This window comes from Candida parapsilosis, contig 005569 (assembly GCF_000182765.1).
Source record: "Candida parapsilosis strain CDC317 annotated contig 005569".
In the NCBI taxonomy this organism is placed as follows: Eukaryota; Fungi; Ascomycota; class Pichiomycetes; order Serinales; family Debaryomycetaceae; genus Lodderomyces; species Lodderomyces parapsilosis.
Window position 1 is genome coordinate 1,168,479 of NW_023503278.1, and position 15,171 is coordinate 1,183,649.

The following is a 15,171-nucleotide window of genomic DNA, read 5'->3' on the forward strand; positions in this document are numbered from 1 at the left end:
GTTGTTGTTATCTTTAAAAAATTTGTTAATTTTGGAATAGATGTGTGGCTGTCGCTACCAGCTTTTTATGTTTTAGCCTTACTTACCTAATGACGCAATGGCAGAGAAATATCTCTTTTTCGAGTCACGTGGGTGTTGCTATTAAACTAATACGGGGGTGGGCCGTGAAAGATACAACACACGTAGATGATAAAATTTGACTTGTACTACTCTTACAAACATTGCTCTAACCCATCGACTACTTGAGGAAAAGAGAAGCCTGTGCCATCAGATCATACACCGCTTAAGTAGGGAACGTTGCGACCTATATTCCGATATGCACAGTTCTCGGCGATGGTTCCATTTCTCCTTATTCAACTGTAGCGAGCAGTATGCATTCTCAAGAGCGTGGCTATTATCTTATCACTGTAGCCATTTGTGGTACTAGTTGACACACGTTACTTGCGTCTGTAGTTTTGGGCGACACATGATCCAGAACAAAAAAACCCACAAGCGAAAACAAGAAAAGTTCCACGCATCAATTCTAAACATATCCTATTGCACCAGTAAAGTTTACAACAAATGACGTCGTCAACAAGGCGGTACTCCTTCAGTCGTGATATTGAATCGTTTGACGACTTGGACAACTCGCTAGATCGTGCTTTGAATAGTGCTACAAATACCTTGCAACTACAGAATGCTAACAAGCACAGTAGTCGAAATAGTTCCATCAATTCGAATGGAGGCATACCCTTGCAATCAATAAGATCAGACCACAGCGATCAAGATTATAGTGGTGACAATTCTCCCTTGATATCAAATGCATACCCATACAGCGGACATCAGTCATCGCATCATTCATCCAGTTCATCATTAAACCTAGCAGCAAGGTCAGTCTCATCGAGATTTAGACACTTTTTTCGAAAATTTGTCTTTCTTTTCAATGCTGCTAAACGTGAGCTAAATGAGGAAAGATTGAAAGTATCAGGTGCATCTGATTTTAGGATCAACAACTTGAGTGCAGAGAGATACATTTCTGCCAAGACGACAAACCTGAGAGCCAATAACATCTATCCGTCAAACACCATTTCCAATGCAAAATACAATCCAATCACCTTCATACCAATTATTTTATATGAACAATTCAAATTCTTTTTCAATCTATATTTTTTGGTGGTGGCATTATCACAAATTGTACCGCAACTAAGGATCGGTTACCTTTCTTCTTATATTGTGCCATTAGCATTTGTACTTTTTGTGACCATGTTAAAAGAAGCAAGTGATGACATTACCAGACGTCGAAGAGACAGGGAGCAAAATTACGAAGTTTACGAGGTATTGAACCGCCTGCAGACCAATCTAACAGCAGAACCAAAATATGTGGCATCAAAGGATTTGAGGGTGGGAGACATTGTTCGATTACACAAGGATGTAAGAATACCTGCAGATATGGTATTGCTACAATCAACGGAAAAAACTGGTGAAGTATTCATCAAGACCGACCAATTGGATGGTGAAACTGATTGGAAATTACGAGTTGCACCCAGTGTCACGCAGAACTTATCCACCATTAGTCAAATCATTGACTCAATCTCGCTAATCATCGGGAATCCAACAAAATCGATCCATTCCTTCACTGGGCAATTGGTTTACAATCCGCCTACTTCAACAGGGACAACCTCACCAACATCTTCCGAAACGTATCCATTATCTGTTGATCAAACCCTATGGGCAAATACAGTTTTGGCATCGGGAACAGCGCTAGGTTTGGTTATATACACCGGGATTGAGACACGACTTCTGATGAATACAACAAAAAGTGGTGTTAAGGTAGGTTTACTTGAAATTGAAATTAACAGTGTTTCCAAGATCTTGTGTGCTGTTGTTTTTGCATTATCTGTTGCATTGGTGCTTGCTCATGGTTTACCTTTGAAGAAAACGTGGTATATCGATATTCTCCGATTCTTGATCTTGTTCTCAACCATTATCCCACTGTCGCTTCGTGTTAATCTCGATTTAGCAAAGTCAGTGTATGCTTCACAGATTCAAAACGATCCATCCATCCCTGATACAATTGTGAGAACATCAACTATACCAGAGGATTTGGGCAGAATAGAGTATCTTCTCAGTGACAAGACTGGCACGCTTACACGAAATGAAATGAATTTGAAAAGGTTGCATTTGGGAAGTGTTAGTTACACTAGTGATACATTTGATATCGTCTCTGATTATGTGAAAAACTTGATAACCTACCTCAGCTCGCCTCAGTTTCTGCTGCGGAAGAAGGATTTGGCAGCGAGAGTCTGTGATTTAGTGTTGACATTGGCGTTATGTCATAATGTGACCCCGGTATTTGATGATGACGTTGAGGATACAACATTTGGCGAGATAACCTACCAGGCTGCGTCGCCAGATGAAATTGCTATAGTTGAATTTTGCGAGACTGTCGGATTGAAATTATTTAAACGAGACAGGCACAAGATTACCTTGATGCATGTACATACGAGCCAATTACTTGAATTTGAGGTGTTGTATAATTTTCCATTCAGCTCAGAGACAAAACGTATGGGAATTCTCGTCAAGAGTAAGTTCAGAGATGAGGTGTGGTTTCTACAGAAGGGTGCAGATACGGTGATGTCCAAGATTGTTGGATCGAACGATTGGCTTGATGAAGAAACAGGAAATATGGCTCGAGAAGGTTTGCGTACGTTAGTTATTGGTCGCAAAGTTTTGTCCACTAGTGTATATGAAGATTTCTCGTCCAATTATAGAGAAGCTTCCCTTGCAATGAAGGACCGAGACCAAACAATGCAAAAGGTTGTTAGCTATTATTTGGAGCAAGATTTAGAATTGCTCGGATTGACGGGTGTTGAGGATAAATTACAAACAGATGTAAAGCCATCAATTGAATTATTGAGAAACGCAGGGATAAAAATTTGGATGTTAACTGGTGATAAAGTGGAGACCGCCAAATGTGTTTCAATTAGTGCGAGATTAATTTCGCGAGGTCAATATGTGCATCAAGTCACTAAATTGTCCGATCCTGATTTGGCAATGGACCAAATTGAATATTTGAGAACCAATCCCAATGCGTGTTTGCTCATTGATGGCGAGTCCTTGGCAATCTACATGAAGTATTTCTGTGATGAGTTTTTAGAAATTGCGATCAAATTGCCAGCAGTGATTGCATGTCGGTGCTCACCACAACAGAAAGCTGATGTCGCAATTGAAATCAGACGTGTCACTGGTAAACGTGTTTGTTGTATCGGAGACGGTGGTAATGATGTTAGTATGATCCAGTGTGCTGATGTTGGGGTAGGGATCGTTGGTAAGGAAGGTAAACAAGCTTCTTTGGCTGCCGATTTCAGTATTGATCAATTTTGCTACTTGACCAAGTTGTTATTATGGCACGGAAGAAATTCGTACAAGAGGTCGGCTAAATTGGGTCAATTTGTTATCCATAGAGGATTGTTGATATCTGTGGCACAAGCGGTATACTCCATTTCATCCAAATTTGAACCTATTGCATTGTATCAAGGTTGGTTAATGGTGGGATACTCTACTGTTTATACCATGGCCCCAGTGTTTTCACTCACTCTTGATTGTGATGTTGATGAGCATTTGACCAAATTGTACCCGGAATTATACAAGGAGTTAACGTTGGGAAAATCATTGTCATACAAGACGTTTTTTATGTGGGTGTTTATCTCCCTATACCAAGGGTGTGTGATTCAGTTATTGTCTCAACAGTTTCAGACCATTCTCCCGAAAAAGTTTACAACCATGGTTGCGTTGTCGTTCTCTTGCTTAGTGTACAACGAGTTGTTTATGGTTGGGCTTTCAGTTAATCGATGGAATAAAATAATGGCGGCAACCATTGTGGTGACATTCTTGGCGTACGTTGGATCGATTCCAATGTTGTCGGAATACTTTGATTTGCAGTATATTAGCTCGGTTACTTATTTGTGGCAGACTTTGGTAATTTTGAGTGTAAGTTTGTTCCCGGTTTGGCTAGTACAGTTTTTGAATAGAAGGTTGAGACCACCAACTTATGCAAAAGTACAACAAGATTGAGATTATTTTGATAGAGATTTCTCTTTTCTTTATATACACACATTAGCTAAGTTATGGAATATTGGTGATTTTCATAAACCGTAGGATAACCATAAACTGATCTTCTTCCAATGCAAATATATTTCTAAATTTCAAGACATGTTTCCATCGCTTTGAATTCATTCCCTTCAATTCACGAAATAACCTGTCCCACAAATGAAGCCCACCAATCTTCATTTTGATCTCATTAGGTGAGAGTGATATGTCATATTCACTAATAAAGAGCGCAATCGTAGCTTTCCTTTGCAAATTTAGGGCCCAGATCAAAATGTGACCAAAATAGGCAAATACTGAATAGTCCAATGTGTTTCGATGTGACTCTCTTTCAGATGCAGTGATTGTTGTATGAGTGTTTGCCAAATTGAGCTCGTCATAATGGCCAAAATTATGAAGTATATCAGGATATTTCTTTACAGATTTCTTGAACCCATTGGACTCGTAAAGAGCAACATTGATGCACAAGGTGAGAAACTGCTTCTTCAAATTGTAATTGTTGAAAACTTCATTTTCGTATTTCTTTGCAAATTTCATACAATTTGCAGCGTATTTCGAAATTGATGGTGCATTCATAATAGTTTTGAGTTTCACATCTGATAAGTCGGCGGTTAAGATTTGCTGATGAGAGACTCCAATAATTGTTTTGATTGGAGAAAGTTCGGGCAAGTGCTCGGATTTGCTGGATGACAGTTTGAGTGGTTTCAAGGTGACTCCGAATAATGAAGATACGGTGTTATTCGAATTTTGGCTATTTTTGAAAGCGCCTGCCAGGTTAGAGCTTAACGGTTGGGTTTGATTTTCTCTATCAAAATGGGCTCGTGGTTTGTTCTTTGTCGGTGTGACCACAGGCGCAGGCTTGATTTCATGTTCTTTCTTATTTATTTGTTCGCCTTTACTGGTGTCTTCGTTTGCCTTCTCCTTTTCATGCGCTGAATCTATAAGCTCATCATTAAAGCCACTCAATTGTTCATTCGAAACAGTTTCAGTATTTTCTGAAGCAGTCTTTGCTGGAGCCTGTACATTTTCCCCATTTGTCTCATTTTTTGATGTCAATTTCTTCTTTGGCGACTTGTTCTTCCTTTTCGAGTTCTTCTTGGGACTTCCTTCATGACTTTGCTTGGTGTTGTTGGACTCAGATGGTTGTTCAGTACTCTTTTGGGAAGGTTCTACACCTGTCACGACGGTCGTTGGTTCCTGAAAATCCTCCCGCTTCTTCAGTTTCTTGTTTCTTGACTTTTTCTTTATCGGGGACTCGCCATCACTTTTTGAGCCACATGATTTTTGTTCCTCATCGACTTTCCTTTCCTTGGTTTTAGCCTTTGAACTGCGGTTTGAGGACTTTGGAGAAGCTTCTTTTGTCTTGTCGGTTTTCAAGTTAGGTTTATGTTGCTGAAGTGAAGCATTTTCCATGATAGCACCACTCGCGGACTCATCAGTCGTTGATTTTGGTTTGCTGCTCCCATTTGCATTCTTTCCTAGATCTTCACTCATCCCATCATCAATCTCCTTGAGGGACTTCTTCTTGCCCTTGTTCTTCTTCAGTTTTTTTTTATTCTTAATCTTCAAGCCATCGCTAGAATCAATTGGCTCCATTCCAGCTGCTGTATTAAGGTTTTCCTCTTCATCGGATGAAAACTCAAGCTCACCTATATCTCCAATGATGTCTGCTACCGAAAGATTGATTTGTCGTTGTGTTCGTTTCGTTGGCTTCAGCTTTCCACTTCTCCCATCACGTTGCGATACAATACTGATCTCAATTTCATTGGCTCCAGTTGCTGCAACATAGGTTTGATTGTCGGTACCATTTACTAGCTCCTCATTATTTAATAAGTAATCTAAATTTCTTTCAAACTCTAACTCTTCTGCATCTGGAGTTGATTCATTTGGGGCTGGTGACAATTCCTCTTTGTACTTTGCCTCATTTTGGTTCTTGATATCCCTGAGACGGTTGCTTGTTTTGGATCCATCTTGGTGGCGTGGTTCGGGCATTTGCCTATGGTTTTAGGGAGGACTTTGAGCCAACAAAAGAGTGTGCGGTGCGTGAAAATCTAGTGTTTCAGAATTTTTTTAGTTCAGGAATGAGAAGGTTGCAAAAGTTTGAAACGCGTCGTCATCAGTTTGAGGCTATAAAAAATACGTGGTATGATTATTTTACATACTGCTGTTGAGACCACCATTTGCTTTGACTCCAACTGGACTTGACTCACTTATCAAGAGAGGGACTGTTTGGGTTTATATGGTTCTTCCAAGTACGCGATCTCTTCATCACTCAATTTTACACTTGTTGCTCTGATAATATCTTCAACTCTCTTTTCAGAATTAAGTCCAACAATGGGATTGCATCCTTTACTGATTACCCAAGCTGTTGCAATTACAGCCATACTCTCTCTTCGTTCTTTGGCCACTTTCTCAACTCGTTTGATTATCTCAGTATCTACGTCAGTCAAGGCATCAAGACCCAAAAGAGCAAAAGTTTTGTCGGACTCGTGTCTCTTATTTTGTGAAGTCTCGCCAACTGGTCTTGTCAATACACCTCTCGCGATTGGACTCCATGGAATGATTCCAACTTTACTCAAATCATTGTTTTTACAAAATGGAATCATTTCTCTTTCTTCTTCACGATAAATCAAGTTGTAGTAGTTTTGCATACTGATAAACTTGTACCACCCATTTTGTTCAGCAATAAATTGCAATTGAGCAAACTCTGTCGCTTTCATTGTTGAAGCACCAATGTACCTGGTAAGTCCTTGATCAACAACATCATTCAATGCTTTCATAATTTCCTTCTTTGGTGTTGTTGGATCTAACCTATGGATTTGCAAAACATCAATATAAGTACCTAATCTCTCAACAGAAGCATTTACTGCATCCAAGACATGTTTTCTTGACAAGCCTTTGGAATTGGCAAAGTCCTTGTCACTTAAGTTACCAGCTCTGAGTGCATTGAAGCCAGAATCTCTGGGGTTCATAGCCATAAAGCATTTAGTCAAGATGACAACTCTTTCCCTTGGTATATCATACTTTTTAAGAAATTTTCCCAAAATCACTTCTGATACCCCATTCGAATACACATCAGCAGTGTCAAAAGTCCTTAATCCAACGTCGTAACATTTCTTTAAAATCTTGAAAATCTCCTCCTCATCTTCCAACACCCATTCTGCCCACTTTTTTGATCCATAGGACATGCACCCCACGATCAAGGGAGCAATTTTTAAACCTGATTCACCTAAGTTATTGTACTTGAGCTCAATTGACATACTTGCTAATTGTATAGATATGATTATGTAGTTGCAGGGGTTTTTTCAAAGGTGCTGGTTTTGACTCATATTTATAAGCAAGTAATCAATTTATTCGTGGGCTAGCTTTTGTGATCGGATTTGGTCCTTTTTGGGAAATTCACCCGAATTTCATCCACCGCAATCAATTTGGGGGAGAATCCTCCAATTTAATTCCTCAACAATAATTGTCTGATAGGAGACAGCTACTCATGTAAGATGTTGAATTAGGTACGTGTGAATTGTTATGTTAACGTCTTGTATCGATAAGGTGATGACTCAACGTAACATTGCAATCTAACACAAAGAGTTCTAAAGTCTCCCGCTGATACGTTCTCTCTCTGGTGTTCTGAGGCCTTCTACTACTTGGTGCCTTCCCTACCATTAGCTGCCTACATCACTTCAACCACTTGGTATTCCCTGTACAATCGCTACCAATTTCAGCGTTATATATTGCGCATCTTTCTCCTCTTTCCGTTTCCGCTCTCTCTTTTCTCTAATTTTTAGCCAATGCACACACACCTCATTACTTCAAGATAACGCAGTTTACCAAATTTTCAAAAAACAGCCATTCATCCATCTTTCATCACGAAGAAGAACACACGAGCTTAACAACAACAACAGTACATTATGTCTGCTAACGGATTCAAAGAGGTTAGTGAAAACTTAAGTCACAAAATCCAACAAAACCCATATGGACCCAACCCAGCTGATTTCTTGTCAAATGTTGGAAATTTTCAACTTATTGAAAGTACATTAAGAGAAGGTGAACAATTTGCCAACGCATTCTTTTCTACTGAGACCAAGATTGAAATAGCTAAAGCTTTGGATGATTTTGGGGTTGATTATATTGAGTTGACATCGCCAGTGGCTTCTGAACAAAGTAGAAGGGATTGTGAAGCCATTTGTAAATTGGGATTGAAGGCTAAAATCTTGACTCATATTAGGTGTCATATGGATGATGCCAGAGTTGCCGTTGAGACTGGAGTTGATGGAGTTGATGTTGTTATTGGAACTTCACAATTCTTGAGACAGTATAGTCACGGTAAAGATATGAATTATATCGCTCAAAGTGCTATTGAAGTTATTGAATTTGTTAAATCAAAGGGAATAGAGATTCGTTTCTCCAGTGAAGATAGTTTTAGGTCAGATTTGGTTGACTTGTTGAACATCTATCGTACAGTTGATAAAATTGGTGTCAATAGAGTTGGTATTGCGGATACTGTTGGTTGTGCCAACCCAAGACAAGTTTATGAATTAGTACGTACTTTGAAATCAGTGGTGAATTGTGACATTGAATGCCATTTCCATAATGATACTGGATGTGCTATTGCAAATGCGTACACTGCTTTGGAAGGTGGTGCCAAATTGATTGATGTTTCAGTATTGGGTATTGGTGAGCGTAATGGTATAACACCACTTGGTGGATTAATGGCAAGAATGATTGCTGCTGATCGTGATTATGTCTTGTCTAAATACAAAGTTCACAAGATTAGAGATTTGGAAAATTTAGTTGCAGAAGCTGTCCAAGTCAACATTCCATTTAATAACCCCATTACTGGATTCTGTGCTTTCACTCACAAAGCTGGTATCCATGCCAAGGCAATTTTGGCTAATCCATCAACTTATGAGATTTTAAGTCCTAGTGATTTTGGATTAACGAGGTATATTCATTTTGCCAATAGGTTGACTGGATGGAATGCAATTAAATCAAGAGTTGATCAATTGAATTTACACTTGACTGATGCTCAATGTAAAGAAGTTACTGAAAAGATTAAGAAATTGGGAGATGTTAGACAATTGAACATTGATGATGTTGATTCAATTATCAAAGATTTCCATTCGGACTTGTCTACTCCATTGGTTAAACCAACAAGTAATGGATTGCCCAAAGTACCACATGTATTGGAAGGATTAGAAGAATCAGACGAAAAGAGAACAAAAACTGAATAAACCACCAATCACTCTATTTGTTAGTTATTATCAATGATATTTATATTTTTATCCTACTTTACAAAATTTTGAAAAAAAAAAAAACTTGTAGCCTGTGTCACACCTTCTACTCAGCAGTTGCTAGTTTTCCAGATTGTGGGAGGTTCCTTTATTACACCTCACCTCCACCATTTAATTTGTAATTCTTCAAAAGAAAACACATTGAAGCCACACCAAAAAGTATAGACATGGTGATACAAACTCTAAAACTTTTGAAATGTTTACCGGAATTGACGGAAACTCCTTCCCTCTTGTCAACCATGTAAATTACAAATGCGGTGCACAAATTAAGAATGGAGATAATCGTGAGTATATACTCGATTGGAGTGTACATTGTGAGATAATAAAGGTGCGTTTTGAACTGATCTTCTTTTATTTCTTGTTTCTGATTATGGGGGAAATGGTTGTAGTTTGTTGCAGTTTCTTTGATTTCTTGAGCTCAAAACTTCCAAAGTTTAGTCCATTGGGATTAGTAGAGCCGGCAATTGAAATATGCGTAATCGCGTTCGTGATATTTGGGTTTGATGATGATACAAGTCCACAAGGGTTCAATTACATCTGAGTAAAATAAAGTTGTGTGGTTTTTGAGGATGATGGAATCCGAAGCACCCTAAAGTAAGTCACCTGAAAAAAAAAAACAAAAACCAAAAACAATCAGTCAGTTGTTGATCTTTGAATATAGACCAGCTGTATCACAGTTGTAGATTGGTTGTTGACTATAACAAACGTGTTTTGCTCCTCGTGATGGAATTGAATGATTAATTTCTTCTCTTGTTGTTTCCTTAATACAAAGTTTTTACTTTCTTTACGTTTCTTTTTTTTTTTTTTTTTGTACATTTCTTTCTCTTCACTTTACATCATTACACAAAAACAAGATTCATTAAAGGTTAGTTAGAGTTAGTTATTCTATAAATAAACTTAAAAGTAGAGTGAAACCGATATACGCTAGCTAGTAGAGGCAACAGATCAAGATAAAAAGCGTAGGGGGAGCTATACACAACTTGTAAACTTTCCTCAACAGAAGATAACAACAGATTTGTGTGTCTACAGAAACTTTGTGGGTTTTGAAATCGTACCACGTTGTTGTTCCAACAATCGAATCCACCCGAAAAAAGGCGAAAAATTGGTTTACATATGTACACTAAGGTAGCGTTTTTTTCTTCAACCAAAACTCATTCATGATTGGGGGCACACATCAACAGCCCTCGTCACCACCAAATCATGACTACTTGTGTGTAGAAGTCTCAATATCTGCACTAGATAAAGAGTAACATTTCGTTAAAAATTGCTTTGCTTCGGAAATCTTTTGTATACGTTACGTAGTATCACGTATAATAAAGGTTAAAAATCTCCTTCTCTCTACAATTAGCAGTGTTTGCTCTAACAGACAATCCAAGCCTCCAGACCAAAACCAGATCACGTCAGCTACGTCCATTGACTAAATTGGATCTTGTCCAGTTTTGCACACCTAAAAGGCGCCCAAAGAAGTGTGTTTCTGATGAAGGTAATCTCTCAATACTGCATACAAGTCAAAACTTTTTTTTGTTAGATCTCATCACCATCTAATACGGTTTACCAAACTCATCAAATAGGACCCCAAAGAGAATCAATATGGCCGTCACTTCGAAGCAAGGAAACAACCGTGAAAGGAAAACCTCAAATAGGAGAAGAAAAAAGAGAAGAACGGAAGACTTTTCATCTTCATCTGAGTCTTCATCCTCTTCCTCTTCATCATCGAGTGAATCAGATAGTGAAGATGAAGCAAATAACAAAGATGTACCGCCAACTGCAGAACAAATAACAATGGACGATATAGAGCTCGATACAGTTGAGGAACCATCTAAGCTGGCGAAGAAAGCTCCAGATGATTTGACTGTTCAACAGAAACAGCAACTAAGCTCAATTCCATTCTTAATAACACCTGTATCAGAAATAACCAATCCAAACACAACTAATGCATTGAAAAGTATACCGAATTTCACAGAGGTAACGAACTCAATTGGGCAATCGAAACAGGAGATCAATACGCGGTTTTTAAAGCTCATGACAAAGGAATTTGAAAATGATATTGATGAATTGAGGAAGAAACCAGACTTCAAGGAAGCATCATTGACTGTGTTGGCAAAAACACTTCAATCAGGTGCCAACATGTTTGATGTTGATGTGTTGGAAGGCTTGCTTGGCGAGGAAGAGAAAGCCAGGTGAAATTGCTTGTGGACACTGTTTTATAGTACTCGTTTGACCACTCCCAGCTGCAATTGTTTCAAAAACGAAATTGAATATTGCTTTGTTGATTCGTGAATTGAAATTAATTATAGATTGTTTGGCAGTTTGTAGACACAATAGGATTCAGCGTGTCGTTAAAGACTCCAACGTACACTCACTTCCATATAGTAATTTTTGAGAGTGTGCATTTAAAAGAAACCTATCCCTTCTGGTCCTAATACGACGTGTTGTATCATTCTCCTTCTCTATTAACACCTCCTTTGATAATCTATTTATAGAAAGTACAAAAGTCCTAGTTCGTATCGGTTAAGTAACGTTTTCTATTGAATGACACAAAAATAGAACAACAAGATGATTTTCCCCTAAATGACAAGAATATAAACCCACAAAAATTATACTTCACATCCAGTTCCTTTTCTTCCATCCAACTGTATTCCTCCAAAGCTTACACTGGATAACTCAAACACATCGATACATGAACATCTCAATTTTTTAAGAAAGTCAAATACCAACTAGTTGTTCTATACAAACGGTAACTTTTGTTCTACTTAGGTTAGATCCAATCATTTTTGTCACCGACTTACCCGTTACATCGCACTATACACAATGTTGGGGAACGATACAGGTCAACAGAATGGGAGCAATGACACTAGTGCTTCAGATATGCAAGCAAAGACTGGCTCAAGTACAGACTCAGCACATGCACAATTTTATGGATCCACTACTGAAGATAGCAACAAGTCGCACGTGGATATCAATATCGAAACTAGTGAATCACCCGACGATGTGGATCTGTCTAAACCGCAAACGTACCCTATAACACCACAGGAACTACATGCGAACACTAATGAACACAGCTTATTGTTACCATTGGACCGAAGTCACCTGGGTGGCCTGTATGATAACGATGACGATGATGACGATAGAATGAGCAAGATTATCAAATTAGCCAAACGTCCAGGTTTCATTTGGATATTCAGTCTAGGCGTTTTAGCTTTAATCATATTCCAGTTGACTTTTCTTCCAAGGACTTCATTGTCAAGAGATTATAGACGGTGGCACGGAATACATTTGACGAAATCTGACGTCAAGCGGTATTTTCTACAATATACCGGAATCGGCAACAGCCATCAAGACTTAACCACGGAAGAGTATATCGACAATTGGTTATACGATTTTACCATTATAAATAACAAAGCAAAGTACAATCTATTGTCCAGTGATAATCCCGAATTGAGTCACTACGTTGAATCAAATTTTAAGGAATTTGGGTTCATCACAGAAAAATATACTTACGCGGTTGATGCACAGGAGCCACGCTTGTCTGTAATCAAATTACGCGACAACGAAGATGAAGTTGTATATGAATCGGAAGTCTTGGAGCCGAAATTTAAGACACCAGGGTTTTTTAGCTATGGTGTGAATGGGAATGTAACTGCTGAGTTTGTGTTTGTTAACTACGGTACTCCAGAGGACTATGAGTTATTGCTGAGTAATAGAATTGATTTGAAGGGTAAAATTTTCATAATCAAAAATTATCTTGAAGTGCGGAACATCACAATCGGTGAAAAGATTGCGTTAGCCGAGCATTATGGAGCTGTGGGTGCTCTAACATTTTTCGATTTAGATACATTGGGCAATGAGGAGACCAAATCATCTGATATGAATGTAGCAATCTCACGCGATTGCAATAGCGAGGAGGCAAAGATCCCAGTGATTCCAATAAGCAAGAAATTGTTGCTTCCAGTGCTTGATACACACTTGAACAATGCTTATGAGTCAACTTTTGAAAAATGGGAATACACACCATATCACCAATCCAAATTCAAATTGGAGATTGATAGCGTGTTTGAAAAGGGTAAACTGACAAAATTGACAAATATTGTGGGTACGTTGAAGGGTATAATGAACGATGCTGACGTTATAATTGGGGCTCGACGTGATTCATTCACATCAAACAATCCTTTATCGGGTCATGCAGTCCTTTTTGAAATCATGAGAAATTATCAGCGTTTGATTGAAAAAGGGTGGAAACCATTGAGAAATATCAAATTTGTATCGTGGGATGGCTCCTACATGGATTCGTTGGGGGTGAAGCTATTCACTAATGACACCGATGTGTTTAACCCCAAGAGATCAATTGTGTCTTATATCAATCTTGACTCTGACACTGTTACTGGAAGCAAGTTTGATGTCGACTCTAATCCATTGATTAACCATTTGTTGAAGAAAACATCAAAATACATTCCTATTCCCAAACATGCAACATTTTTAAAGACGCTGGGCACAAATGTTGATTGGGAGCTATTTGATGATGACATTTTTGATGATGCCATTGACATAGAAGAGGATGATGACGATGACGATGATGACGACGACGGTGAAGAATATACTACTTTGCATAAGTATTGGATGAAACAAGATAATGCTACTATTAATAATAACTTGGGCTTGCCTTTGATTGACTCGGAAGCAAGAATTTTCCAGCAACATTTATCTACTCCCATTATAAACTTGAAATTTAGTAATGATGGGAAAAGAGATAGTGCCAAGTACATTCCCAACTCAAACTATTACTCACGCGACTGGTTGATTAAAAAGGACATTGATAAAGACTTGTTGTTACATGGGTCTTTAATCAGATTTGTGGGGCTCTTGGCAATAAATTTGAGCGAACATGAGGTTGTTGACTATAAAACCTATAAATATCTCAAACTAATTCAATCATTTTATCTCCGTTTATTGGAGATTGAAAAGGAAAAGTTATCACAATGGAAAGACAGAGTTGTCTCAAACTATCTCATCTACAAGAATTCCATTTTCCAGGATCTCGATACCGATGAAGAAGTTCATTTTCATCAAATTATGAACCAATTTACTTTGTTAATGAATGAAATTGTGGCTCTGGCAAAGAGCTTTGATGAGTATAATGAACGAGTTGAAGAAGGGTTAAGTCAAGATTACCCTTGGTATATGTATTACAAAAAGTTGCAACATTTTGCTCAGTTCAAAGTCACCAATTACAAGTTATCGCACTTGGAAAGAGATTTGAAGTTGACGGATCAAGATCACACATACTTGGAGAGTAAAGATCCACAAAAGAATATCAATGCAGACTCATCCCTGGCATCTCCAGGTTACGAATCGATATCCTCTCGTGGAATTAAAGGAATTTTGGACAGTTTCAAAAATAACAAGTTTTACTACAATTCAGTGATTTATGGTGTACCAAAATTTAATGTCCATCGTAACAAGACCTGGTATGATGAACGTTTGACAAAGGGCGCTCTCGCATATTTGTATGCCGCGATTGATGATGATGATTACGAATCCACTGTAAAGTGGTTCGTTTTGATTTATGAGAAGTTGACAAACATAAACTATAAAATGACTTAGGGAGGGGAAGAGTGGAAATGTATAGACAAGATTAATAAATGCGTTTGTTTTTTGTTTGTTTTAATACGGGTCACTAAAAGGGAGAAAGAGCTATAGTGTTTTTGTTAGTGGTGGTGGCAATGGGAATGAACCTTGTGCGAGTGAATAACACGCGCCATTTTCGGTTATCAATTTTTGGCAGCCAAAATCCACC

General features: G+C 38.3%; 7 protein-coding genes across 7 annotated transcripts; 4 read left to right on the plus strand and 3 right to left on the minus strand. All coding sequences in view use genetic code 12, as the record gives it.

Moving 5' to 3' along the window:
* Window positions 1-561: 561 nt before the first annotated feature.
* On the plus strand, window positions 562-4,053 carry CPAR2_105400 (putative aminophospholipid-translocating P4-type ATPase; the record flags this gene model as incomplete). Its single annotated transcript, XM_036812592.1, has 1 exon — window positions 562-4,053. The coding sequence occupies one exon, from the start codon at window positions 562-564 to the stop codon at window positions 4,051-4,053; it is 3,492 nt and encodes a 1,163-aa protein (XP_036663684.1).
* Window positions 4,054-4,104: 51 nt separating this feature from the next.
* Window positions 4,105-6,078, minus strand: CPAR2_105410 (uncharacterized protein; the record flags this gene model as incomplete). The annotated part of the gene is made up of 1 exon (XM_036812593.1): window positions 4,105-6,078. The coding sequence occupies one exon, from the start codon at window positions 6,076-6,078 to the stop codon at window positions 4,105-4,107; it is 1,974 nt and encodes a 657-aa protein (XP_036663685.1).
* A 221-nt stretch (window positions 6,079-6,299) lies between these two features.
* On the minus strand, window positions 6,300-7,346 carry LPG20 (aldo-keto reductase superfamily protein; the record flags this gene model as incomplete). Its single annotated transcript, XM_036812594.1, has 1 exon — window positions 6,300-7,346. The coding sequence occupies one exon, from the start codon at window positions 7,344-7,346 to the stop codon at window positions 6,300-6,302; it is 1,047 nt and encodes a 348-aa protein (XP_036663686.1).
* Window positions 7,347-7,994: 648 nt separating this feature from the next.
* Window positions 7,995-9,317, plus strand: LYS21 (homocitrate synthase; the record flags this gene model as incomplete). Its single annotated transcript, XM_036812595.1, has 1 exon — window positions 7,995-9,317. The coding sequence occupies one exon, from the start codon at window positions 7,995-7,997 to the stop codon at window positions 9,315-9,317; it is 1,323 nt and encodes a 440-aa protein (XP_036663687.1).
* A 151-nt stretch (window positions 9,318-9,468) lies between these two features.
* On the minus strand, window positions 9,469-9,690 carry CPAR2_105440 (uncharacterized protein; the record flags this gene model as incomplete). The annotated part of the gene is made up of 1 exon (XM_036812596.1): window positions 9,469-9,690. The coding sequence occupies one exon, from the start codon at window positions 9,688-9,690 to the stop codon at window positions 9,469-9,471; it is 222 nt and encodes a 73-aa protein (XP_036663688.1).
* A 1,277-nt stretch (window positions 9,691-10,967) lies between these two features.
* On the plus strand, window positions 10,968-11,561 carry CPAR2_105450 (uncharacterized protein; the record flags this gene model as incomplete). The annotated part of the gene is made up of 1 exon (XM_036812597.1): window positions 10,968-11,561. One exon carries the CDS (start codon window positions 10,968-10,970, stop codon window positions 11,559-11,561), a length of 594 nt encoding a protein of 197 aa, XP_036663689.1.
* Window positions 11,562-12,188: 627 nt separating this feature from the next.
* On the plus strand, window positions 12,189-14,978 carry CPAR2_105460 (uncharacterized protein; the record flags this gene model as incomplete). The annotated part of the gene is made up of 1 exon (XM_036812598.1): window positions 12,189-14,978. One exon carries the CDS (start codon window positions 12,189-12,191, stop codon window positions 14,976-14,978), a length of 2,790 nt encoding a protein of 929 aa, XP_036663690.1.
* Between the last annotated feature and the right edge of the window lie 193 nt (window positions 14,979-15,171).